At 35.4% G+C, this 27,629-nt stretch overlaps 1 protein-coding gene across 3 annotated transcripts; it reads left to right on the top strand.

The window, feature by feature from the left end:
* The first annotated feature begins 1,844 nt into the window (after positions 1-1,844).
* On the top strand, positions 1,845-26,831 carry LOC592907 (heterogeneous nuclear ribonucleoprotein A3 homolog 2). 3 transcript variants are annotated; one of them, XR_004061773.1, is made up of 13 exons: positions 1,845-2,036; positions 7,413-7,534; positions 9,060-9,207; positions 10,649-10,847; positions 12,615-12,719; positions 13,158-13,268; positions 13,821-13,859; positions 15,816-15,908; positions 16,228-16,341; positions 17,157-17,327; positions 24,906-24,969; positions 25,972-26,046; positions 26,530-26,831. XR_004061773.1 is itself a non-coding variant. In XM_030972636.1 (11 exons), exons 1-10 carry the CDS (start codon positions 1,995-1,997, stop codon positions 17,318-17,320), a joined length of 1,137 nt encoding a protein of 378 aa, XP_030828496.1. In that variant the 5' UTR covers positions 1,861-1,994; the 3' UTR covers positions 17,321-17,327; positions 17,870-19,403. The 3 variants fall into 3 exon arrangements, 2 of the variants coding, with proteins under 2 accessions (XP_030828496.1, XP_030828497.1); XM_030972636.1 differs by lacking the exons at positions 24,906-24,969; positions 25,972-26,046; positions 26,530-26,831 and adding an exon at positions 17,870-19,403 and having other exon boundaries at positions 1,861-2,036; XM_030972637.1 differs by lacking the exons at positions 24,906-24,969; positions 25,972-26,046; positions 26,530-26,831 and adding an exon at positions 17,870-19,403 and having other exon boundaries at positions 1,862-2,036; positions 15,825-15,908.
* The last annotated feature ends 798 nt before the right edge of the window (positions 26,832-27,629 follow it).

The following is a 27,629-nucleotide window of genomic DNA, read 5'->3' as shown; positions in this document are numbered from 1 at the left end:
ACCCTTGACCTGCAACAATATCATTAAAAATGGAAGAGTTTTTTTGCCCTCTCGCCAAATAGGAATTGAATCGCGTTAAACGCGATTGCGTCCATCCTGACCTGCACCAATAAAAACAAGTTTATTTATTAATTTCTATTAATTTTTTTTTGTTGCTTGCTCGCTATGCTCGCTCGCCAAAATGGAATTGACACCGCTAACGTGCCCGCCCCAACCTGCAACAACCAGTTAATAATTATGTACCAAACGTTTTTCAAAGAAGTTTTGGTGTGCTCGTGCTCGCCAAAACGGAATTAACATCACCTTAGACATGATCGTGTAAGCCCTGACCTGCAACAAACAAATCTGAAATTTATGAACCAATTATCATTACAAAAATTTTGCTCGCTCGCTACGCTCGCTCGCCAAAATAGAAATAACACCGCTTTTAATAATCACGTCCCTGACATGGAACAATGAACCCAAGTTTTGTGTACCATATTTTCCCTATAAAAGAGAAGTGATTTTTTTTGCTCGCTCGCTACGCTCGCTCGCCAAAATAGAAATAACACCGCTTTTAATAATCACGTCCCTGACATGGAACAATGAACCCAAGTTTTATGTACCATATTTTCCCTATAAAAGAAAAGTGATTTTTTTTCGCTCGCTACGCTCGCTAGCTCGTGGAATTATGTGCCCACCACTAACCTGCTACAATTTCATTAAAAAGAGAAATGTAGGGGGTTGCCTACCCGCCAAAATGGGATTGACATTGCCTTAAACACGATTGTGCCCGCCCCCTACCTGCAACAATGAAACAAATTTTATAGCAATTCATTGAGAGAAAGATGTATTTTCGCTCGCTAGCTAAAATGGGTATAAAATCACCCTAAACACAATATTTTTCCCGCGCACTGCATGGGACAATAAAGTTTAAGTGGCAATTATTAAAAAAGAAGTGATTTTTTTCTTGCTCGCTACACTCGTTTGCAAAAAAATGAAATTAACGTCGCTAACAAGTGAATGTTCCCACCCCCAATTAACTTGCAACAACACCAGTTTATATACCAAACGTTATATGAAATAATGTATAAATCAGACATTGAACATGAATACCAATCGCATTGTTTGTACATGTATAAATCAGACATTGAACAAGAGTAGGGATATGATATTTTGATTTTCTAAAATAAATGAAAAGTGAAATAGGGTCTACATTAGCTTATAATAAACTAGGTGGAGTGCTAGCTATTTTCTTTTGCTGTTACGCTAAACGTAAGCAACACGTCTGTTATATGGCGAGACGAAGCGGGCAAAGAGCTAAAGATTTTTTTTTGCTCGCTCGCTCGCCAGAAGTGAAAATTAGCATCGCCTTTTTTGTTTGTTTCGGTCGCTTGCCCCCCCCCCCCCCCCCCTGACGGAGTACCCTAGGTACGCCACTGCGTACAGAACACTGCCTGTAATTGGCTTAAAAGCTTGAAGCGCTTTAACTGTTACTTGATACATGCACAGTGATTGGACAACTTATGTGACCAACCCAATGATTCTATGCACTTTTTTGAGCTCGTGTGCATTTTTTACGATTGACGAGTTGTGACTATAATATCAAAATTTATGCGCTCAGGTGGTCAAAAAACCGAAGAATTCTGGGGCTCAATCATAGTAGCAACTTTGATTACTTAACCAATCACAATGCGCCATCGTGCCATTCGTCTCAGCTAGTGTCCCTAGCATTGACCTCTAGATCCCCTTTAATTCAAGCTCAAGCTGCGTCACGTCGCCAGCTACCGGTCACGACAGCGCAGCATACGCGACTCGCGAGTGCCGACCCAGCACGTGCATAGGATCTCTGTACATGTACGTACGCCGCATGTTCGTTCGCTACTTGGCGTGCGCACCTAGCTAGCCTCGCCATTTTTAATTCTTTGTCCTCTCGCTTTCCTGGTGGCTAGGTCTACACGTTAACTACAGTCAAAGTCTTCGATTTTATTCCATCTTCAAACACAGTTTTCATCATGGATTCACATGCTCACAATCACAGTTCCCATGGTTCAGGGGTGAGTTAGAGATAGACTATATCTTAAATTTTAGTAGACTAGACTCTACTTTTTAGATAATATTCGAAGCAAAGCTCAAAATTATTAAAGAAAGAAAGAGCAGAGTCGGAGAGAGGGGGAGAATTTTGACAAAAAGCTTCACACAGTTAAATTACACGTGTGCATGTGCGTTGGTGGTGTGGGGAAGGGAACGAGATTTAACGAAAGCTGTGTTTCATTAGCGCTCACATTAACAATCATGAATAGACCTATTCGTCCTTTAGTGGTCTTACTCTTAGAAGATTTATGACATAGACCCTACTGTAAATCTCTTTGTATAAGGTGCACCCTTATTTTAAAGACAAAATAAAAAAATCAGGGAAAAAAATTCTGTCATTAGATTTAGAGTAGTAGGTAGAGTACCCAGTATTCGGTCACTTAAGGGGAAACCACTAATATTTTGAATTCTTACCTCTTTCATTGGGCAATCTACCCATCAAAAGAAAAGAAATTTATTCCTCTAACAGGATTTTATAGTCACTGAAAATATAGAATAACGATAAGCAAAAGACTTCCGAAAGAAGACGGAGCATTTTTCTGCCCAGAATTCGGTCGCGCCGACTAGAATTCGGTCACGCGATTTGTGCGTGGTATCTCCGTTGCAAAGGAGCGTAGCGTATTTGCGCACTATTTTCACACAATTGCGCGATAAAGCACTGAATGTCAATGCGTTGACCGAATACTGGCTGAGCGATACCGCATGGCAAGGGTATCGTATAAATACCTCTTGCACATCGGCAAGTGCGTCATTTGCAAATTCGCTGCGATGGAGCGAACACGGAAGTGATTCTCTTCACACACATACTAAATTCATTGTGACAGCACACGTAGTTGTTTCGCAATAGACTTCTACATATGGCTATGCATGTTAGCGCATGTGCTAAGAGAACGCGAAAGTGCGGAAAGTTGTGCGACACTGACCAATTTCGAGCTAAGTTGGAGATCTTTCCGGGGCCCTAAATCTGATTTAATTTTGAGAGTTAAGAAAAGTTGTTCAGCTGCCTGATTTGTGCAAGTTTCGTGGCTCATAAAATATTTTTTAAATTGTTACAGCTGTTGAAACGGCTGTCTGACCGAATACTGGGAATCGACCGAATACTGGGCGCGCTACCCTAGGGTCTAGTAGGTCTAACTTAGATCTAGAGTAAAGGAGCCGGTAATCGGCCAGCTCCAGTTTTCGGCCGATTGGTTGGATGCAAGGTAAAATCACTCTAAAATACATCGCATAATAGCTTAACACATATCCCACTCATACCATACCAGTTCAGTGTCACTGAAGAACCACATTTGCAATGAAAAATATATCCTAAAATATCACATTTTAGCGATGTAATCGGCGGTCCCGCTACCCGAATCTGAAAAATCGAGTATCTTACGCGTGTATGTAAGAGATATGGGTACCATAAAATCAGCTTTATTTCAAGTATTTTTCAGATTTAGAGCCCGATTTTGTGTTAGTCGCAAGTTCAAAAGTATCTCATCGCATGTATTAAATCAATGCAGCCGGAACCTGCCACGCACACACGATATGTCTGTCTAATTCAGATTCCAACTTCCGATCACCGCTGTGCCTGTCTTCGGCCAGGCGAGCACCAGGGAGCTCCGGCGTGGGATACCTGCTCTGCCCGCTTGTGCTGTACATCAGCGCGGAAACGCACGGCGCGCGCGAGCGCTTCCTATTGACTTTGTACATGTGGCCGTAAACTGAAACGCTCGGCCGATAACTGGCTCCAAAACAGTGAAAATTGAAATGAATGTTGTCATGGCAATTCGTGATTTTTTTCTGGGCTTCTTTTTTTGTTTAAATAATAATAATATTTGCTTCATGATTTGAACAAAAAATGATAAGGCCATGTAAAATTGATTTCATGTTGATCGTCCCCGCCCGCTTCCTTTTTGGGGGCCGCCTCCTATTTTTTGTTATTTGTTATTTTTTTCATTTTTTTTTTTTTTTTTTTTTTTTTTTGAAAGAAAAAAAACATGAAAAACACTGCTAAAATGGCTCTATTTCTCATTTAAAAAAAAAAAAAATTGTCGGCGGCCATCTTGAAAAAAAATAGCCTCGACTGTCAGGGAAAATGTACCGAGCGGCCATTTTGAGCGGCTATTTTGAAATATCAAATATCAAATAACATGGTACACCCTCCTCCTCTTTTTCAAAAAATCCGGACGATCAACATGTAATCAATTTTACATGGCCTAATAAATAGGAAGTAAAGAGTCCAAAAAATGGGATTTTGTCTTAAGTGGCCGAAAACCTACTCTAGATGTCTAGGGTTCCCAATCCGCGCCACTGGCCATGCAAAAATAAGATTCATTTAGGCCTAGCGTAGTAAAATAACCCAAGTTATCCATCTACTTTTATGGGTTTTCCGTCTTCCTGAGGATTTATCGTTCATAACGTGCAAGTCTCTGTGCAAAGTCAACGTGAAATGCATCATCGTGGCATCCGTTTTCCAGGTAAATATTGTTGTTAGACTTCGTTGCCCCTACCTACGGAGATCAAGAAAACAATAATTATCGGCAAGACTTCGTTGCTCCTAATGTACATAGATCTAAAAACAATAAAAATCGGCAAGACTTTGTTGCCCATATGGAGATCTAAAAACAGTAATCATCGGCAAGACTTCATTGCCCGTACAGAGATCTAAAAACAATAATTATCGGCCAGACTTTGTTGCCCCTACGGAGATCTAAAAACAATAATTATCGGCAAGACTTCGTTTGCCCGTACGGAGATCTAAACAACATTTATTGGCAAGACTTTGTTTTCTGTATCGGCAATGAAGTCTCGTCAATATTTATTAATTTAGGAGTTCCGTATCAGCAATGAAGTCTCAAAACAAACAAAAACTGCGCAAAAATAACAGTTAAACGGTTTTGATAAATGCGGTCGTTTAACCGTCTGTTAAATGTTTTGACTCGGGCTTGATTGTAGCATGAGCTAAATCCAGGATTTTATTTCAGAATCTGAGACAAAGTTACCCAATCCCTATAAAGGGCAAGTCCACTCCAAAAATAACTTACTTTCAATAGAAGCAAAACAATCAAAAGTTAGAGCAAAATCGGATTACTTATAAGAAAGTTATGAATTTTTTAATTGACATGAAAAACTTTGAAAATCACAAGACAAATTGACAAATCACTCATGAGTAAGGCTGTGAAGGGTAGTCGAATGCTCGAGTACCCGCACGGTTGACAACTACTCCGGTACGATTTCTCGTACCCGAATATTCGGCCGCAAAAAAAAAAATAATAAATAAATTAAAATGTCCAGGCCGACGCTTACCCGTGCCTGGGTGAGCGGCGGCCGCTGGCATGGTGCCGTCGGTAAAAATGTTTCCCAACTCAAGCACTGTCAAACTCACCACTCAGAAACTGGGACCAAATGTCTGGATTTCTGCTTGGACTTGGAGGAAAATGGATTATTCTGCCATCTTTGGTTTTTAAAACAGCATTGTTCACTGTTATTATTATTATTAAATCGGCGCCTTCAACTGCAACTCAAAGTAAAATCGCATGCGTTTTCGGCGACAGAACTGAGATACTGCTCCAGTGGTATGTATGGTGGTGGCAAAAAAAAAAGAAAAAAAGAATTCAATTTTTTTTTTTTTTTTTAAATCAAAATTTAAATAAAAAAAAAACATGGCGTCCGAATATTCGAGTATTCGTTTGTAAGCATGGGAGTGTACTCTTGTACCTCATTACACTGTTGTGCACAGCCTTACTCATGAGTCTGTGACATCATTGCCTTGTATACAGACCTCCCAAAATTTTCGATTTATTTTTCTGATTTTCCGCCAAAACAAAAATCATATATTGGTGAAAAAATACATGTCCTAAACATACGAACACGGCGGGACGTGCCACATTTTGCTGAGCCGCGCAAAATTTCAGGGATTTTGAAAATCAAATGTTGGGAGGTCTGCGTTATCCACTACCGTATTTGCCGGCGTAAAGGCCGCAGTATTTTTGGAAGAGAAAATATCAAAAAGTCGGGGTGCGGCCTTTACGCCGAAAGAGTAAAAATCGCAAGTCAAAACAGCACGTCCATTATTTGTAGACAACTTCATACAACAAAATATATTAACAAAATTGACTTGAAAACACATCGGAAAAGATCTAGTCTGAACCACGTCAGCAGCAAATTTGAAGAAGTTATCTTTTTAGTCGTTGTGCAACCAAAGAAATAAGAAGAAAACTGACCAGAAACTCGTACTTGTAAAGTTGTAAAAATGTCCTTAAGAACACCGATGATTGCGCGCTGTGCATCTCCGAAGGTGCGTTGGATTTGTTAGCAACTCTCAGCCCCGTAGCTCCCCACCACAGAGTGTGTGAGTAAGGTATGATTTGGGTTACGTACATCATCGGTGTTCTTAACTTTTCAGTAAGATAATTCTGAATTATAATTGAGACTATCTCATTAATTAAAGCGACAAACTAACCTCGGTAGATCTCTAATAACAATACAAAAGCTTGTTTATTTTCTCCATTTGACGGTACGATAGGGGTAAGACCGGATAACATTACAAAAAAGATACATCCTTCCACCATGCTTCCACCCTGCGATAGGTTGGCCATTCAGGTTTCTGTATGGATGCGAAGCGCCCTCTAGTGTCCCATGAATGTGCTAATCTGCCTAAAAATCGATGAAGATTTGCTAAATTACGATCATTTTTTAGGTAAACTTCCTGTAAATTTATAAAATGATTGATAATTTTGGTATTAGTTTATAGGAAAAATAGAGTTCTACGGGAAAATTACAATTATTTTCTTTGGTCCGTTTTTTTTTTTTTTTCCTTTTTTTTTTTTTTTTTTTTTCTCTACGAAATGTCAAAGTTGGGGGTGCGGCCTTTACGCCGGCAAATAGGGTAATTGTTTTCTTTATATTGATACCGGTAATACAAATTTCCAATTTTCCCCCTAAAGATTTTTTTTCCACACAACAACTCCAAATGACAAAATAATCCCAGCTACTGGTATGCATTTTCTAAAACTAATTGATAGTGCAAAACTTGAAAAATTACGAAGAAAAAAAAATTCTCTACTTTTTGATTTTTTTTTCACTGATTATTTCCAATCATTTTCACTGATTGACGATCAGAATTTATTATCCGATTTTACCTGATCGGCTCCCGATCTCATTATCAGTAACAGGGTTACATACTACACTGCTTTCCACAGCCTGTAATCTGCTATACTTATTCTCACTGGATGAAGCATCTTAGTGTAGTAGCCATATAATGGCAGTGTGACCAAAGTCCACTTGTGACCAAACTTCATGGATAAACAGTATCTTCAAATTTGGTTACAATGTATATTTCACTTTTTATCTAGGGTGAGCCGGAGCAGATGCGCAAGATGTTTTTGGGTGGATTGAGTTTCGACACTACAGAAGAGTCTGTCAACGAATATTTCAAGAAATTTGGAGAACTCACAGACTGCTGTGTAGTAAGGCAGTAAGTATAGCTCATCTCCATTTGATTTTTTTTACTTTGTAAAGTTGTAGCAGTATTAATTTCAGTGCTGTTTGATTACCGGTACATAGATTAGTCAAACTGGCTTTTCATAGGCTGATATGGTGGTTAGTCCTTGTACATAAATTGCTAATGAACCAGTTAAGAACTTTTTTAATTTATTCATTTTTTCAATCTTATCTCATATTCTATGCAATTGAGATTGTAAGGCAAATTTTTTGGGAAAAATATGTTTAATGTCCCCACTTCCTTCCTTTTTTTAGGTTGCCTTCTCATATACTGCTAAAATACTCTTTTCGATGGGGAAAATTGAAAAATAGCCTTGCCGAAGGCTTTGGAATATGTGCAGAGTGGCCCTGTTGAAGGAGCAAAAACAGGGCCTCCTTAAAAAAACTAACTATATTTTCATTATTGCAAAGTTGAAACTTTGATTTGACAAGGTTATCAAAATTCAATGCTTGGAAACATTCAAAGTAATGATTATTATAAATTACAAAACGCTTAAATACAGCCCCGGCATAACGCCTGAAGAGCTCTCCAAACGCTACTGAGATGTGTGAGATCACAGTATGGACATGATTTGCACAAGCAGACGATGTCCCATGACATCTCACACATTTGCAGTGCCTGTATTTTCATCTTCTCTTGAGTTCTTTCTCTTTCTTCACTACCGTCAGACTAAATGTATAATCGATTGCCTCACTCTAAACCCCGCGCATGGTTTTATTTTGATGACAAATGCAGCGGTACAAAAATAAAGGAATCTGTCGCTTGTAAACAAAATAAGACGCCATTGTATATTCAGCTGCACATATCGCGGTTCAAGAGGGAACACATGCCATCCTCAATATCATTCCGGGGGTTTTTCAATTTGAAAGTCTGGTTTCTTTGATTGTTATTTAACCCCTATCCTGTGTATTTACAAGCAAAAGATTTTAGTTATCAGAATCAGGTCATATCCCCTTTTGAATGGTTTGACATGCCATTACATTTATAAACACTAAACTCATTATAATTTGACAAATAATAGCTTTGCAATTATGTTCATTCTTTATGTGATGTCGTCTGCTTGGGCAGCATTGGTCCATATAATGACGTCATTAATGCATCGTTATTTTTCCGGCAAATCTCTCGTATATCCCAGCTGCTATGGAGGTGGTTGTATTTGTATTTTTAAATCACCCGATATGTAATTGACCTCAAACTTGTACGATGGCCATCTGTTAGCTTACCAGTTTCTAGTGATACATTAGTTGACATATTTGTGATTTTCTTTGAATTTCACCTTTAAAAAAAAGAAAGCAGGATGCTCCACATTTTTTTTTTAAGGGCAGGGTGATCTTTTGGGAAAAAATTGTCAAAAGTAGTTTTGCAATCTGTATATATTTCCATTCGGCAAATATTAAATGTATGCTTATGCAAGAAAATTAATGGAAAATAGAACATTAACATATCTGTTTTGGTTAAATGAAATGAATGCTCAATCAACTTGTTCTTCGCAATACAGCAAAGATGGTGACCGAAAACCCAGAGGATTTGGTTTTGTTACTTATGCCACATCTGCATGTGTAGACAAGGTTATTGATGCTAAGAAGGACAGTGCTCATGTCTTGGATGGAAGAGAAATTGATGTGAAGCGTGCTTTACCCAAAGAGGTAAGATATGTGGTTATGACATGTGTAATGAAAATCAAATTTCATTCTTAATTTTATCCTTTATGGACTGTACTTAATAAAGGTCCATCTAGATATAATATAGTTCATTCGGTCAAGGTCAGAGGGTGTAATTCCTACACTAAATAAATTGTTTGAAATGATATTTGAATGTAGGGAAGAGTAAAAGAGATATAAAAAGAAGTAAGTTAGGAATTCATCTACAAAAATGGGAAGTATTTGAAAATCACTAGACAAATTGTAAACTCATGAGTCTGTGATGTCATTGCCTCACTATCCATTAATTATTTTCTTTATATTGATTATATAAATTTCCTTTTTTGTCCATACAAATTTTATTTCTTCACACCAGCATCAAAGTTAGATTGATAGTCATATGTTTTTGTGTGGATTCACTAATATAGTGTAATTTTTTTCCAGTTAAATCATGAAACATGTGAATTTTGATGAACTATTTATATAATAATCAATTATGAAAATACATTATTAAGAAAATAGTATCAATTCTTCAAAGTTCATAAAAGATTTTGTGAAATATTATGCATGCAATATGATACAAATGATATAACCTGGGGAAATCAAGTTTTGAGTGATAAAAAGGGAAATTAATGGGATTAAACTATAGGCCATTTTCCTAATGTAACCAAATATAATGCATAAGTCTTCGTGAAGTGCCTCAATACAAATTTTGTCATTCACCTGATAATAATAATAATAGTAGAGCGTCCAACCGGGAGGTCGTGGGTTCGAACCCCGGCCGCGTCATACCAAAAGACGTTAAAAGATGGGAGTTGTTGCTACCTTGTTTGGCGTTCAACAATAAGAGATAGGCCAACGTCGATCTGGCGCTGCTCAGTGGCTGCCGGGCTCACGATCAATTGGGCAAAAAGAATTTCCGTTTCGGTTTAATAAAATTTGGAGTGGACTTATTAGGCTATTATTATTATTATTATTATTAGTTGTTGCTAGGTAGGACAAGCATGACCTGACCTAGCAACACTTAATACATGCAATTTGCATTTTGACTTTTTAAATACTTTTATTCTTATCAGGTGATTGACAAAGATTCACAAAGACTTATGCATTAAATGTGGTTACATTAAGAAAATGGCCAATTGATAAATAGTGAGGACATGACATCACAAACTGATAACCAAATTGGCAATATGTGTAGTGATTCCCAATGTTTCATAGTTTTCCATACTTTTTCAAAAATTAATAACTTTCTTATTAGTTATCCGATTTTGCCCAAACTTTTTTTGATTGGTTTGTCTGATTTTTCAACTTCTATTGAAAGTAGGTTATTTTGGAGTGGACTTGTACTTAAAGCTTCCACATTTCAATTTGTTTACTACAGTAATATTTCTTAAAAGAAAAAGTTGATTAATATCGTCAATGTGTAATTTTTTCTTGTGGTGTATAGGAAGGAGGAAGTAAAGAATCGACCAACAAAGCATTTGTTGGGGGTCTTGCACCAGGAACTACAGCAGAGGATCTCAAGGCATACTTCACTAATTATGGTGTCGTCACAGATGTATCTATTCCACCTTCCACGGAAGGAAAGAAGCGAGTGTTTGGTTTTGTCACATTTGAAGACTCGGATACAGTTGACAAACTCATCAGTAAGTTTGTTTTTTTTTCTTACATCTTTCTACTACTTCTATCACCTGAGGTTCTGTTGTTATCTCCTCGCCGACGAAGTCGGAGGGGATTATAGTAACGCCTCCGTCCTTCCTTCCTTCCTTCTGTGCATCCGTAACAAATTTGGCTTCCGATTGATAACTTCAGTAATGTTTGACAGATTTTAATGAAATTTGATATGAAGGTACATGATATCAAAATACAGGCAGAGTTCAATTTTGGAGTACGTAGGTCAAAGGTCATAGCTCATTAAATATGCGAATCTGGTTTTCATTTGATAGCTTGAGTAACGTTTGTCAAATTTTAATGAAATTTGATATGAAGATACATGGTATCAAAATACATGTACAGCCTAAGTTTGATTTCTGAGTATGTAGGTCAAAGGTGAAAGGTCATAGCTCATTAAATATGCAAAAACACCTAATTATATATGTGAAACTTCCTTGCCTCGTAATTAATATAATAGTATAGTCCAATGTTATAGGCCATTTATACCCTGCGAGGGGATGCCACGCTTTGCGTTGACTTGTTTAATTTTGTTAAAGGTACTATGTCCCTTTTGCAGCCAACCTCAAATTCTGTAGAACTTTGCAGGAATTATGAATATGTCATGAATGTCCTATCTGTGAAAATTTAAACGTTAGCAGTGTCCTCATATTCAAATTATGCAAGGAAACCCGTTTACTTGCTAGACTTCACTGTCAGACACTATTGAGTGACTGACTGGCCTTTTTTCTTCTTTGGTAATAACATACATGAAAAGAGTTGTAAAGGGTAAATGAGCATTTCAATAACCCACTTCTTGTGATGGCCAAGATTAAACTGATTGAATCTTTGCGCAGCATAGAACGTATGACCATTTGGTACAATTGTCTGAAAATCAAGACTATTACTTTTGGGCTCTATAGCCCTAAAGTCGATTTGACAACTAATAGTCATTATTTTCCCACTTGAAGACATTTTCAAGCCCTACCTTTTTTAGGGAAGTTCTAAATTAGTATTATCTTTCAAATGCAGTTGGAATTTAACTTTTTCATTTTTTGGGCCTGCAAATGGGACATAGTACCTTTAAAGGGGTAATATATATACATGTTTATTGTTAGTGTAGGTCTTTTCGTACAGTCCTGAAAAGAAACACTCCTTGTAATGACTCAGCAAAGGGATGATAAAGGGGGGAAAATATTTTAATTTATATTTTTGTTAAGTTAGAATATAATTTAACTTGATGTGAAAGCCCTTGGGTAGTTGTAAGATCTTTCGTAATCACACAAATTTACTATGATGATGCGCCATGGTCACCCAATGAGCAACAATAGTAAGCTTGACTAACTGACCAATAGTAAACCATATTTTCTTTTGGAATGTTTGAGCAGTGTGCACAGCTTAACGACAAGGCCACCTGTTCAGAGTATATATAGTAGTCCGGATTGGTTAAAAGTAAATTGAAGCTTCCACCTGGATGTGGTCAACTTTTTGCCATCCTATCTTATATTGCATTAGACTACTGGCAATGCTTGACAGCCGCACCGTGTACACAAGTCAACAACCCCTTCAAATTATGTACAGTGATTTTTATTGTTCCATGGTTTTACATACTTTTTCAAAAATTCATAACTTTCTTATTAGGTATCCGATTTTGCTCAAACTTTTTTTGATTGGTTTGTCTTATTTTTCTGCTTCTATTGAAAGTAAGTTATTTTTGGAGTGGACTTGTACTTTAAATAATTTCTCTTTCTCTTTCTCTTCAGTCAGGCAGAATTTCCAGATGAATGGGCGTAACCTAGAAGTGAAGAAGGCCCAGAACAAAGATCGTATGGCACGTGGTGGGTTTCAAGGAGGACGAGAGAGACGAGGTAAAACTTGATGCCAAATCACCCCTTAATGAACAGGGAGGGGCAAATATTCAGTGCAGTGATTTATTACTGATCTCCATGACATACAAATTGTCCCACACTGTTCTTTTTGCAGGTTGATCTTAACATTTCCATTTCTGTTTGTTTATCTGTCAACCCCATCTTGTATTCATGCATTGACTCAGGTCAAGTTTGTATTACCATGATTAAATGAAGTGATTGAAATTTGGGTCAAAAGGAAAGGGTCACAGTGTCATAAAAATATAAGAAAAAAATTTAAGAAAATATATATGATTAGGCCTACACTATTCAGTGATTTCACACCGAATTGACTTGAGTATGTGTATGAAATATTGTGAGACTTTTTGTTTTGTTAGTATGTGTGGTAGAGTTGCTAGTATATAACTAGTGTTTGACCTTTGATTCCTATTCCATTAGACTTTGGAGGCAGCTATGGTGGTGGTGGAGGAGGAGGGTACGGTGGTGGACGTGGGGGAGGCAGCCGTGGAGGTAACCGGACTGGTGGTGGATACAGGAGTGGAAGCGGAGGTAATATTAGGTTTCATTGCCTTGTTTTAAACGGTTTTTTGTCTGCAATTCTGCATTTTTAGGGTAGTAATTTTTTTAATTTTTTAATATTTAAAAATAAATCTAGATCTTTTTTTTTTTTTAATGCTACATTGAATTAGTGATATCTTATAAACATGTTGATATGATAGGTTGAATCAACATTTGTCACTTTATTATGAGATAGTAAATTTATGAATTGTTAATGTCATAATAGTTTGTCAAGAGAAAGGTTATTGTATTTGCCGAGATAGTTGTTGGATTAAATTATTCATACCCGTTGTCAATTTGATGTTTTTGTTTGTATTGCGTGACTAAAAACTAAAGGGGAATAAATCAAGGGCTTTCGTTGAATACTTTTTTATGTAAGCTTTATTAATAGTTCACATTCTCAAAAAACACAAATCGGTACTAATTTTTGTTGTTGCCATACTTAAATAATTACAAAACTTGGTATGAATAAATTAGCTGTTTACTGTTGAAACGATTAATGTCAAGTTTGAAATGTATCTTGTTAATAATTATTTTTTCTAGATCAAGGTGGCTATGGAGGTGGTCGTTATGGTGGTGGAGGTAGGTAACCAGGGAATGGAATAGAGTGGAATTTAATTATTCTCTATAAACAGTCCAGTTTAGTTGATCTTGGCCCAAAAAATAGAGGTGCGTCTTAAACACAGAGATTTACGGTATGTGGTACTGCCTTTTATTTTTAAGCTGCTCGATTGGGCGATTTTTTTTCTCGAAAATACTGTTTTTTGCTCTTAAGAATACTGTTTTTGTCTCGCCTGCGTAGCAAAAAGCGAGACATAGGCGCCGCTTTTCCGGTGACGGCGGCGGCGACGGCGACGGCGACGGCGTCAACATCAAAAACTTAACCTAAGGTTAAGTTTTTGAAATTTTGGTATAATTTTTAAAGTATAAGTTCTTAGTCAATGAAACTTTGACTATAGGGTAATCAAGTATCCCCAATCATGTGAGTAGAATTTCAGATCACAAAGTCAAGGTCAAAGGTCATTTCAGGTCAACAGACTTGGACTATGTTGTAGCATCATCATCGAAAACTTAACCTAAGGTTAAGTTTTTGAATTTTTGATATAATTTTGAAAGTATAAGTTCTTAGTCAATGAAACTTGGACTATAGGGTTATCAAGTCTCCCCAATCATGTGAGTAGAATTTCAGGTCACTAAGTTAAGGTCAAAGGCCATTTAAGGTCAACAAACTTAGACTTTGTTGTGGCATCAACATTAAGATTTTCAAAATGCTTCTTCTTCGTTATTTTTCAACCGATTTTGATTCTGATTGTTTCATATGATAGGGCTAGGAGGGGATTTAAAATTTCTACACAGAATCGTGAAATTCATTATCTATGCTAATTTATGCAAATTTATTCGAAGTCACAAAAAAGGCTTCTTCTCCTTCATTTCTCGACCGATTTTGATTTGGTTTGCTTTATATCGTAGAGCTAACTTTGGTACACTAAACTGCTACACAGAATTTTGAAATTGCTCTCCATTAATTAATTATGGTAATTTATGCAAATTTATTCCAAAAATAACAAAAATTGCTTCTTTTCCCTCATTTCTTGACCGATTTTGCCTTATCTGGTAGAGCTAAATTTGGAACAATAAACTTCTACATAGAATTGTGAGATTTTGCTCCATTGATTATTTATGGTACTTTATGCAAATGAAATGAAATTATGTCCCTTCCAGGGCATCAAATTTCTATTTTTTGACCAGTTCAAAAGTGTACCACATAAAATTTACGATATTTGTTGTTGTGAGATGCAGATGAGCGCTACGTCATTGACGTTCTGGTTTATCATATTGAATTGCGTTATGCAGGCGAGACCGCCGAGAGCGTTTCCCTTGTTTGTTGATAAAGGTTGGCATCTCTGGGGTAGGGGTATTTCCTTCCATATGCACCAATAAGCGAGTTCGTAAATAGCTCTGGAACACATGACCCCAAAATATCCACAGATATTTGACACGATGGATACTTCCCACGTGTGCATTTTAGAATAATCATTGTCGAACTAATGGAGGTGCTTCATGAATACCTTTTGTTTGCCTCTTGAGAAGAATACTTCCACCTGTGTATCAGATAAATGTACTGTTTGTGCATAAATGAAAACTGATTACAGAACTTTCATGAGCACGATCCGAGTATTTGTCTCAATGGTTTTACAATTTGGGTACGAATGACCTTTATCTGCCCATGCGCAAATCCTAATTACGAACTCGCTTATTAATAAGAATCTTTATTAGAAAACTTTATTTTGAGGTTTATCTCGATTTGTATACTAGGACATGTACAGATTAGAGGACTTGAGATCTATTTGGATCAATCGCAACTCTTTATAAGACCGGGGGGGGGGCTAATGTCTAATCAATTTTCAATATTAACTCGATCATTACTTCAGAAGTCCCTTTGGTCAAAAATTTGTAAACTGTGGTTCATTATGTGTTTTTGTGCATTTTGGAACGCTGAGCAGAACTCAAACTTTTTTTCACTTTTACAATATCTTGATGTTACAGGAGGATACAGTGGTGGCGGTGGTGGCTACAGTGGTGGTGGATCAGGAAGCTATGGCAATGGTGGTGGCTATGGAGGCAACTCTGGTGGGTAGCATTGTTCAGGAATGTTTTTATTTTCATTCATAAATTGTCTGTCCACCTTGATGATGGACACCTAATAGTGAAAAGGCATTCTGATGATCACTGGCTTTGTTTTCTTGAAGAGAAATACAATATTCAAAGTCCATTTTGACATTAAATATTTCTCGCAGATTATTATTTTGTTATCATTTAGATCGGTAATGTGTAATAGTTTTAAAAGGTGTAATTTTGTTTTTCAATTCTTTTACTTGTTTCAATTTTCAAACTTGATTAATGTCGTAGTGTTAGCAGGTGATGATTTGTTTTTGTTGTTCTATGGTAGGTGGTGGTTACAATGACTTTGGTTCAGGCTATGGTCAACAGAGTTCTGGTGGACCTATGAGGAGTGGTGGTGGAGGAGGAGGAGGATATAGCGGACGCAATGCTCCATACTCTGGTAAGCTATCTTTGAAAACTGAATAGAATATGTTGATTTGACATCAGTTTGCTGTAAAATTCTAATTTCTTGGTACCATTGAGAGAAGAAAAAAAAGTATTTGCGCACACCGGGTGATGTCACATTTTACGTTCATGTGTCACTAAAAATGTTTCCATTTTTATTTATATTCATTCTGCCATATGTAACATACAGTTTTTAGATGCACCTCTTATTTTACAGTTGTATATCCATTTTCCACATGTACTCTAGTCATTTCATTTGTACATGATTATGTAGATTGAAGAAGAAGAAAAAGTGAATATTTGTCAAACTTTCATATTTGCATAATTAAGTAGTACTACTAATTGGAATAAGTAACTAAAACAATGTATGCATCATTTAGATCAAATGACAAACTATACAACAACCAACAACAAAACCAGCACTCACTCCAACATACGGAAGTAAAGAATGTCTTTCATGACTTCACATGAAATCATCACCAAAACACTTGTTCAAGATATAACATCATAATTAGTCATAAGTTGGATAATTATATCAAGACATGTATGTATCTTGCAGAGTCAATTAATTGATTAGATTTTAGGGTCAAAGATCAAAGGGTCATACATGTATATGAAAAATAGCTCCTAAACATGATATTCTGAGAAGCTGTTAATGAATTATAATCAAACTTAAATTGCTTCTGTTTTGCTTTGTAAAATCGCTCTATGGAGGAGGCATCATTTTCAACTGCACACAGTCGAAGATCCATCTAGTTTATTGATAAAACAATACTAAATCACAATCTGAATGTTCAAATTTGTCTTTAGGAGGCTATGGAGGTGGCAACAGCGGTGGGGGATATCAGAGTGGAGGTGGTAACTACAGCAGTGGTGGCAGCACTGGATATAGCGGTGGTGGTGGTGGTGGTGGCGGCGGTGGATATGGTGGAGGATATGGAGGAAACAGTGGTGGCGGTAACCGCAACTACTAGATCAATGGTATGTAGTCTTTACATTTTGTAAACCATATTGATAAATTTTATTCTGATGGAGCAATTTTCTGGATGTACTAGAAAATTGCCATGCTTCTCTGGGTAGGGGCTTTGCTTCAACACATTTTTTGAGGGAAATAGGGAAAGTACAAATAAATTGAAAATTGATATTAGGAATTGTGTGATGCCACCATTCATATAGTTTTGATCTTTTTAGGATGGCATTATTCACTGCGAGAATTATTTTCAGTGGTGGGGATGAGGCAATGTAAAGGGTATAATGATCATATGTTTAGTGCTTATGTATGTATTAGTTTATTTAGGTTCACCTAGAGATTTATCATGCGAGGGAAAGGCTTGTCATGGTTTATTTCTTTTAAAAAATAAACTCACAAAAACTCCTTTCAATATCTGCAAATCCCATCTCCAGCCAAACTGTAATGGTTTTGGCCGTGCAAGTTTAGACTATTCGTTTCCTATCTTGTGTCTGTAAATGTCATAATCCAATATGTTGTTAGTTGTGTATAATTTGCAATTTATCACATACAGATAGGAAACAAGTTGATTGATAAGAAGGCGAATCCAACAACAACCCATTTGACAGGAAAGCAGATATCTCTGAATAGGCCTCTCTCCTTTTGTTCCTCACGTCTCACTGGCAAAGTTATTGAAGCAATAGGACGTCCTCTTGAAGTTTATTACAGGCAGGAAGTGTACTCACTTCTGCTTATATAGGATTGCAACAAGTTCAAGAACCTTCGAGACACATAGCAGATCTTTGAGCTAGCTAGTTTGTTAGCATGTTACCCCACCGGCACATGGAACTCAATATAGCTCTTAACTACGTCAGACTTTGAAATACATTTCTGCTCAATAGGTGGAAGTATAAATGAATATTGAATTACCAGCACGAACATGCTCCCCAATGAACTATTACAAAAGTGTATTCAACATGAATGTGATATGACAGATTGATTTGCTGCTTTAGCTTATTCTCAACTGCCATGTCATATTTCTGATACTTTTCCCCCATGGTGAATTATAAATGTCCTTTCAAAGACAACATACTGCCTGATTTGTTTCCTGACCTTGTAATTAATCCCATTTCTATATTTTAAAAACAATGGCATCCATGGTTTCACTTATAGTAAGTACTAAAGTCAGATTGTTTGGCAGTATGTCGCCTCCTGTGCTTGTCGCAGGGATCGCCCCTTCACCCCCCCCCCCCCCCAAAAAAAAGAAAAAAAAATACAATGATAGCTTTTCCATGCCCTTGTCATTTTATCTTCCTTTTTGTTCAACAAGTTCTGTACAAGCCTTTTTCTTGGAAGTATCCTATATATTTTAAAGAACAATGGAAGTAACATTAAGAAACAATTTGGGAAGATCATTATACACAAAACCACATTGCTGATATAGAATATATTTCAGGGAAGGATTTGATTTTTCTAAACTGACAATAGTTATTCCTTGCAACAGCACAGATGGAGAGGAAACAATGTTTGCCATGTTATGGAAAAAATGTAAATATGTACAGATTGAATGTAATTTTTGTCTCAAAATCTCCCCCTTTTATACTCTTGTTCTTTTGTCATACACATACAAGTTATAATTATAATTATGTCATCAGATTTAAATAATACCTGAGAAATTGTTCTTGAATGAAATAATAAAAGTCGATCATGTTTGAGTTTATCGTAAAGAAATGTGTTGTTCAATTCAGTTTTGACCGTTTGTGTTACAGTTTCATAAAACAACCAAAAGACATAATTATCTAGAATATCCCTTTCAAGGTTTTGATGTTGAGGTGTTTCATAATGTCTTATTCTTTGAACCAATCACCAGTTGAAATGCAAGCTTTCTTTATTACCACTCAGAAACCACAAAACATCAGACCTTGAAAGATTAATCCTTTGTCAGGTTGATTAAATATAGAACTTGTGACTGTAAAATATTTAAGTGGGTTTTATTGTAGACATTCATCTAGTTTTTATGTGTAAGTTGTCATGAACATTTTGTGTATCGGTGTTTTTATTCCAACCAAGTGATATGAATTAAAAGGAGTGTTCTCGTAAATAGTGAATATATTTGTCAATAGTTCTGTTTGCATAATAGAAGTCTTGCATTCTCCCACCACCTTACTTAATGACCCAGATAGTGTCATCTGTACTAAGTGCTAGAAGATATGTTTTTGCAAATGATGTTGACATAAAGTAGTTGAGGGTTAACAAAAAATTTTCAACATTTTTTTAGAGTTTTGTAGGGTTGAATATAGATTATTTATAATTTTTAGGAAACTGAAAAAATAAAGGCACAGTGATTTAATCTGAAAGGATGTGAATTTTTTTCCTACATCCATTTTGGCAAAAACATGTTAACAAAGTGGTGCAATGTAGTTTGCATTTTAATACCATGACTGATTTTGCATCATGTCATTTGCTTGTAAGATATTAGATCTTAGCAAATTGTTAAACTTGACTTGATGTTGATTGACATTAACCGTTGGCCTTTTATTCCGATAAAACTAACAACAAAATTAGAAAATTCCTTTATTTTTATTTATGTATATATTGATTAACAAGATTTTAACAAAAACAAATCGGTATGAGCATTACAAAAAATCATAACATAAATAACAAACAAATCATAACATATAAATAACAAGCAAATGTCAATAAATATAAAATGGTACTTTGGAACTTTTATAGTCTGAAAAAGTTTATTATAATATTCACAACTCCAAGATCTTCATCGTGTTATTTTTCGACCATATTTGGTATATTCTTCAACAAAAATATGTATTTCTGTCTATCTTTATGAGAAATATGAAAATCAATTCTTATAATAATTTGTACCAAAGAAAGGGAAGATTCAATCAATTGCATATAGTACAATATTACGTGTGTTGAACCACTAAGATTGACATATTCCAATATCAGAAAATTGTTTCTCAAATCATCATCTGAGGTTATTTCTAAAAAATATACCAAGAGCAAAAGGAAATCTGCCAGTTCAGTACATTGTATTTCACTGTGCATTCTAGGGCATGAGAAATCCGAAGTAGCTCTTGATTATCATTACGGTACATTTTTTCAGAGACACCGACTCAAATGTTTTCAATATGCTATCATAATTCTTATCCAAGAGACATTTTACCCTAGTCATTTTCTGAGCTAGATCATGAAAATGTTGATCGACCATTCAGAGTCCAGGTTGCCAACATTATTACTTACAAGTTTCCTTTGTACCCTGTCCTCTTGCCCCCATTCCAAATGAATCTATAAAATATATTATTCCAATCTGTGGGAAGAAAAACTATTAACATATGAACTGTGGTAAGATAAGTCTTAATCACACATATTTCACTAACTTGAGTTTTTTCATTCGCCAGCAATTAATACTCTGTTCTAATTGTTTTAGTTTGGGCTTGTAATTAAGATCAAAAAGTGAAATCCCATTGAGTTAAAGAATTATTCCCAAGGGCTCAAATCAAGTTTTATTCCAGGAAATTCCACGTCCACATTATAATAGGTGAAATGTTCACATCCTCTTTTTGAACTGATCCAAACTGCTTCTGATTTACTCTTATTAATTCTATATCCAGAAGTGTGTAACCAAGGCCATTCATCAATGCAAATAAATTATTAGAAGATTCATTAGACACATCTGGGTAGTGAACAGTATCATCGGCTGATAAGTGGGTCTTACAAAATTTGAATTATCAATACTTATTTGACCTCTTGTTTTAACAATTGTGACCCTGCACCACTAAACTATCAGAAAATTGCATAGTGTGGATTTCCTAAAGCACTAAACAATTTAAAGTGGTATTTAGGCAGTACATGTATGATGTATATTGAAGGCCTACACAGAGATGCCACCCAGTACAATTTTATCGTTTTTAGTACAATAAAAACGAGTGAGATACGATTATACGATGTAGCCTCTTGAAAATACAATTTGTTTAACCTTTCAACAACAGAAAAACAATATAAACTGCGGAATTGCATGGAAACGTGCACAGGTAAACCCCCTAAACCTCGATAAAAACGACCATACATGGGCTAGAAATACTCTGAATCAGCAGCTTTACAATTTTCTCATTAAATGTTGATGAAAGGGCAAACATTTTACCTACCCATTCTTACTAGTAAAATGTTTTAATGGCCAGTGGAAGTGTCGAGTTTTCGTGAAAATCTGATTAGTTGGGACATTTAGTTAGTCCACTTTGATTCAGTTTTTTTTGTGTGTCAAGAGGATGGCATCTCTGCCTACATGTATGTTTTTCTGATTTGAATTTGTTGTACATGTGTAGTAGTAGTAGTTATGATTCATTTTTATGACCCATGCTACTGGTCTCGTTACATCGCCCTTCAGAGTTTTAATCCTCCTTTCGTCACCTTCCACAAGACCTTTGGAGTGCTGAAATAAACTATAGAATTTACCACCTTTTCTCTCAAGTAACATTTTATGGGTGGACATTATTCTCTATTTTTCCACAGAGTAATTTGTCAATCATTTTAAAGCTGAGGATCTCCTCTTTGACTTATAAAATAATGTTTAGCATAGGGTTGATTCTATATATCAACTTTTTGGTGGTATTGTGTTGCAGGCTCACAATTTCAGAAAATTTATTTTCCACGCTATTCCTTTCCTTTCCTGGGAGTGTAATCTATAGTAGCAACACCAGTAATAGCACAAAATTGTAGTGTTACAATCTGTATTAGTATGAAGACTTTTCAATTTCATCTCTGAAAAGCAGTCCAACCCTTACAATATTTTGATTTGTATGAAAGAAAGTTTGAAATGAATCCGACCAATAAGAAAGTTATGAATGTTTGAAAATATGAGATCACCAAGTCTATGCGAATCTCAATTTGTTAGTTTGGTCAGTGAATTGTTGGCATAGATTCTATAAGCAGTTGCAGATTTTCTTCAAGACAAAGACAGTAGCTAGGCCACATTCTACAAGATATAGGCATTCGCTCAAGTTTCAACAAGCTAGACACTTGCTAGTCCAGTTTTCTACAAGATTAGTAATTCACCCAAGTTTCAACAAGCTAGACATTTGCCAGTCCAGTATTCTTCAAGTTATACAGAGTTGCTAGCTCTGATTCTACATGACATAGGCACTAGCCCAATTTCTACAAGCTAGGCACTTGCTAGCCCAGTTTTCTTCAACTCGTACACAGTTGCTGTCACTTGCTAGCCCAGATTCTACAAGGTATAGGTACTTACCCTGTTTCTACAAGCTAGGCACTTGCTAGCCCAGTTTTCTTCAAATCATAGGCAATTGCTAGCCCAGTTTCTACAAGCCATAGATTGTTGCTAGCCCCGTTTCTACAAGATAGGTGTTTGCTAGCCCAGTCTCTTCTCGCGTGAAATGATAGGAGGATAGGATTCTGCAAAAAATGATAGGTAGAGTATACAGGTATTTTCTTGTAGATAATAGATGTCTTGTGGTACATGGTTTTATGTGAATGCTCTGTGATTTTATCTAATTGAAAACGGCAGGAAACGATCAAACCAAGATTTTTTTTTTAAACTCGGGACTGAAACTGAATGAAATATTGTATTCCATATATGATAAAATGAACCAAAAAGGGATAACGCTAACCCTAAATTTTCATGGTTGATTTAGGTGTTAAAATCATTTCCATCCATTGTGTTTAGTAACTGGAGATGGAGCCGAGGATAATTGAGTAGCAAGCTCTTTTGATCTTTCTAAGCCATACTGATACAGCCTATATATATATATATTTTTTGCTCTTTATTTATGGTCATACTCGAGGAAATTAATATGCCGTCACTTGAAAGCAAGAAGGAAGTTTACTCTGTTTAAAGTCTCTGATACCTCTCTAGCTTGGGGACAATTTCTGCTAGGTGGATAGGACTCCCAATTCAAATTATTCAATACTGATAGTTGATATGGGAATACATATTTTAAAAAAACATCTTTTTGTGAAAGCACAACACTCCAGAAGTTCTTACTAGATATTTCCTCAAGCATCATGTCTACTAAAAACTGTCTCCTGCCCCATTTAAATCCAGTTCATTATTGTATGTTGAATGTTATGACCCATATGGACACCTCATTCCCCCCCCCCCCCCCCCCCAAAAAAAAAAATGTTCATTTATTGTATTCTTTTGTTTATTTCTTTAATTATTACATATATAAGTATATCTAAAGTTTTGAAATATCTAATGACACTGCTTAAGTTTATAATAAACCTCAAGATAACATGTTTGCAGACCGAGATGGTATGATTCAAATTGCATTGAAAATCATTATTGTACATGATCTGCTTCAAGAATTTTTCTGTGAATGTATTTAACTTGAATATTGCATTGGAAAATTTACCTCTACATTAAAAAAACAAATTATTTCCTCATTGTTAAATAATAGTTTGTGGCAATAGACCAGTTCACGGTTAGCACATGTCCCAAGTGGCTTTGAATATCCACAGATCTTCCAAACATGAAGAGGTCCCACTTTGTACATTTTGAAATAATCACTCCTACAGCGATGGAGGTGCTACATAAATAGCCTTTGTTGCCCCTTTTCAAAGAATACTTCCACCTGTGTATCATGGAGTGCATTGCTTGTGCATTAATGAATAATGATTTCATAACTTTCATGAGCACGTATCCAGTATTTTGTCTCCGCGTATTTCACAATTTGATCTGCAATGACCTTATCTGCTCATGTTCAGACTGCAACTATGAACTGGCTTTATATTGCAAAAAAAGAATACACATGAAAAGTAAATTATGGTAAAAATGGTGCTTTGGACCAGTAGGTGGGTTATTAACGATACCAGTATGCTGTAGTGGTACATGTATTTCAAAATGATCAGAAACTTCATGTATTCTACAGTGTCCTGTTGAACTATAGGGTGTAAGACTACAAGCCACTAGATTTGAAAAGGTGCAACTCAAAATATGAAAAAATAGGGGACAAAATAATCCACTTTGAAGCCAGATGTTTCTTTTGTTTACCCATGTTTGTAAAGAAAGGAATAACAGCCATTAATTGGTAGCTCTTCATACCCTACATAATTATATTGAATAAATTGTGTAAATGTATTTGCTTAATTTTTCAGTCACATACACAAAGCATTTCACCTTAAATGGCAATCTAACCCTTGTAGTTCATTAATATGAAAATAGAAATATAAGATTAACAGAATGGCGAAAGTTAGAAATACATCAAACCAATAATAAAAATGTTATGAATGTTTAAAACATGAGATCACTAAATCTATGTGAATCTGAAATTGGCAGTTTTGTGGGGAGATGACATAATTGCTTTTACTTTTATCAAGAAGACATTGCAGCTGTGCGAAGCTATCTCTTCAGGAACTGAATAGAAAAAAGATGACAATCGTTATAATTCAATTTTATTTATTTATTTATTTTTCTGTATTATTATTTATTTATTTTGGGGGTAGGGACTTAGCAGTAATGTTGAACTTGAACAACATGATTAATCATGATATTGAATGCTTGTAGTTGAATGATGTTGAATGCTTTTATTTGTCATGGCAAGGAAGTTTTACCATTATTAATTTCTGATCTATTGCAGTGACCTACAGCTGATGTTTGCAGAGCAGACATTATTGGATTGAACTGTGACCAATGCCAGATGGGTAAGTGGTGCATGTAATAAACGTTACTTTTTTAAAGTAGCAAAATGTAAACTCTGGGTGCTTTAACCCTATTCAAACACGGAGTGCCTATATTCCGAACTCATTCATGGCTGTTCATTAGACTCCTTGAATATGTTAGATTGAAGGCCTCATTTCAAACTGTCTGTAAAACGACACTGATTATTAACTCAATTACAAGAAGAGATTTCTGAACTACAAAATGTTTTCATTCATTACTTTGGTTGTTTTTTTTAAGAAAAGAGATTTGATATGTTTTTCATATTTTTCTGAAAGAATGTAGGCATTCCTGTATGCGACTTTGCATCACATCAAAATTTACATAGTTCAAGAGAGCAGTTATCAGCTTTATGAAAATATGATATTTTTTATCAGTTCACTTGATAACACTGTCAGAAAATATGACTGCTGCGAAAGTGTTTCCTTTCATGTGAAATTGCTGTGTGTAAATACGATTTGTATGTTTACATATTTAATGATATTGATATTTAATTTTGAAAATGAGCTATGAACTTCTTTCTTTTTTTGTTGTTGAGAATCTCTTAAAAGCAAAGTGATAAACATTCAAATCATACTTTTTTGTTCAATTTTTTTGTGTATTTATTCTAGTGATTTTCTTTGCCTTCATAGGAATTTTTGTTTCTTGCTAAATTTCAAGACATGGAAAAAGAAGGAAGTTTTTAATGTATAAAACTGCAAAATGGTGATTTTTGTTCAATGGCCTGACATGCGACTAAGAAATGTCACATGATCGCACTATAGATTATCTGATTTGTCATGATCTCTAGCAGATGCATGGCTGTCATGGATTTTGCAAAAGGGTTCAAATTAATGCCATCCTGCTTCGGTCTTTGACATCTCAAAAAATCCAGTGAGAATGTTGCTTTCATGTAGAAATTCTACTTGCTTGCTTAATGCTAAGTATTTATCAAGAGCACCATATTGAATAATTAATCACAGCATTGAATATTTGTTTTGCATTAGATTGCTTGCAATCCAACAGAAAATCCAGACTTCATGCCCGGAGAAGATGACTCTGATTGGTGATTTACACATGATGTGAGCATACTACATGTATTTGCACAATCTACATTTATAAAGTAGTTATATGACATGCATTTTAAAGGTTTTTTTTTTTAATGAAGATAAGATGGATTACAGTGATTGTCACCCTATCTAGATCATTGATACTGTAGTTATCAAATTTAATTGTGTCTAAATATAGTAGAACATCCTAAAGATAGAAAGAGCTTCAATATCTTTAAAAAAATTAAAGCAATTAGGATATCATAGTACATAACTCATATAAACATGAAGTATTTTTGTCTCCAAGCCATACCGATTGGCTGATTTGGTAATGTCTCTGCACTTTGGAAAATGTTTTGTTAGTTTTTATAAAGTTCTAAAAGTAATATATATATATATATATATATACTTTGTTTTGAAGCTATATCCAATCATTTGAGTATGAATTATAGCCCGGCTTATATATTTATACTGTACTTTTATATTCTTTGCACTTTATTTCCTTGTGATATACAGAACCTGGCCCATATGGAGAAGATTTAAATCGGTTGATACACAATGAACAACAGGATAGTATGCAGCCAACCAGAGGATTGAGCACCCAATCATTGTTGAGCTCCTGTACTAATTTTGGAGAACTCTGATTAAAGGACCATTTACTCCTTACTTGTGATAGGTTGTCAAGAACATAGGGGCAGGGTCAATCTAAATCATATACTGCTGAAATATGGAAGTTATTGTGAATATCAGAGGATTATTTTCCCTCGTTATCCTGTTGTAGTCAAGCCTAGACTAGAGCTTCAGGTGCATCCACATTTAGAAAAAATCAAAAATGCTTACCCTTTGACCTTTATCATTATTTTTGTTTTTTTACAGTGCTCCTGCTCCTGCTTTTAATGTGGCTCATTTGAGAACATATCATACAATAGATCTAGGCAAAATTGTATAGCCATTTTTTAGTACTTGCATCAAAGCTTTCTTTTCATTTCTTTAAAATGATTTATCTTTAATGTTAACAAATAATGAAAATATGCAGAAAATCATATACCCTTGAAATTGCCAACATGGTTATAAACACATGGTACAATGTAGTTAGTAGATAATAATAAATAATAATAATAATAGTTCGTTCTTTTATAGCGCATTTCAGGACCGAAGGCCCTCTCAAAGCGCTTTACAATGTACAATGACCTAAATTACCTTCACGTAATCCCAACATTTTGTGGAATGCCTTGTTTGGCTTAAAGGGCAAGTCCACTCCAAATATAACTTATTTTCAATACAAGCAGAAAATCAGGCATACCAATCAAAAAAGATTGAGCAAAATTGGAGAACTGATATGGAAGTGATGAATTTGTATTGACATGAAAAACTTTGAAAATCACAAGACAAATTGGTAACTCATGAGTCTGTGATGTCATTGCCTCACTATCCTCTATTTGTTTTCTTTAAATTGATAATATAAATTTCAAATTTCCCCCCAATTTTCCCCATCCAAGTTATATTGATAGTAATGTTTTTGTGTGGATGCACTAATATAGAGTTAAACAAAATTCAGTTAAATCATAAAGAATTTGAATTTTGATAAACTATTCAGATAAAAATTAATGATTATG

Source organism: Strongylocentrotus purpuratus, unplaced genomic scaffold, assembly GCF_000002235.5.
Source record: "Strongylocentrotus purpuratus isolate Spur 01 unplaced genomic scaffold, Spur_5.0 spur5_scaffold_6, whole genome shotgun sequence".
Lineage (NCBI taxonomy): Eukaryota > Metazoa > Echinodermata > Echinoidea > Camarodonta > Strongylocentrotidae > Strongylocentrotus > Strongylocentrotus purpuratus.
Note: the sequence above shows the minus strand (reverse complement) of the source record. Positions and strands in the feature narration are given on the sequence as shown.

Coding starts and splice junctions, on each gene's coding strand:
- LOC592907 (XM_030972636.1), top strand. CDS start 1,995: ATGGATTCACATGCTCACAATCACAGTTCCCATGGTTCAGGG. Junction 9,208..10,648: donor AGCGTGCTTTACCCAAAGAG/GTAAGATATGTG, acceptor TGTGGTGTATAG/GAAGGAGGAAGTAAAGAATC. Junction 13,269..13,820: donor ATACAGGAGTGGAAGCGGAG/GTAATATTAGGT, acceptor TATTTTTTCTAG/ATCAAGGTGGCTATGGAGGT.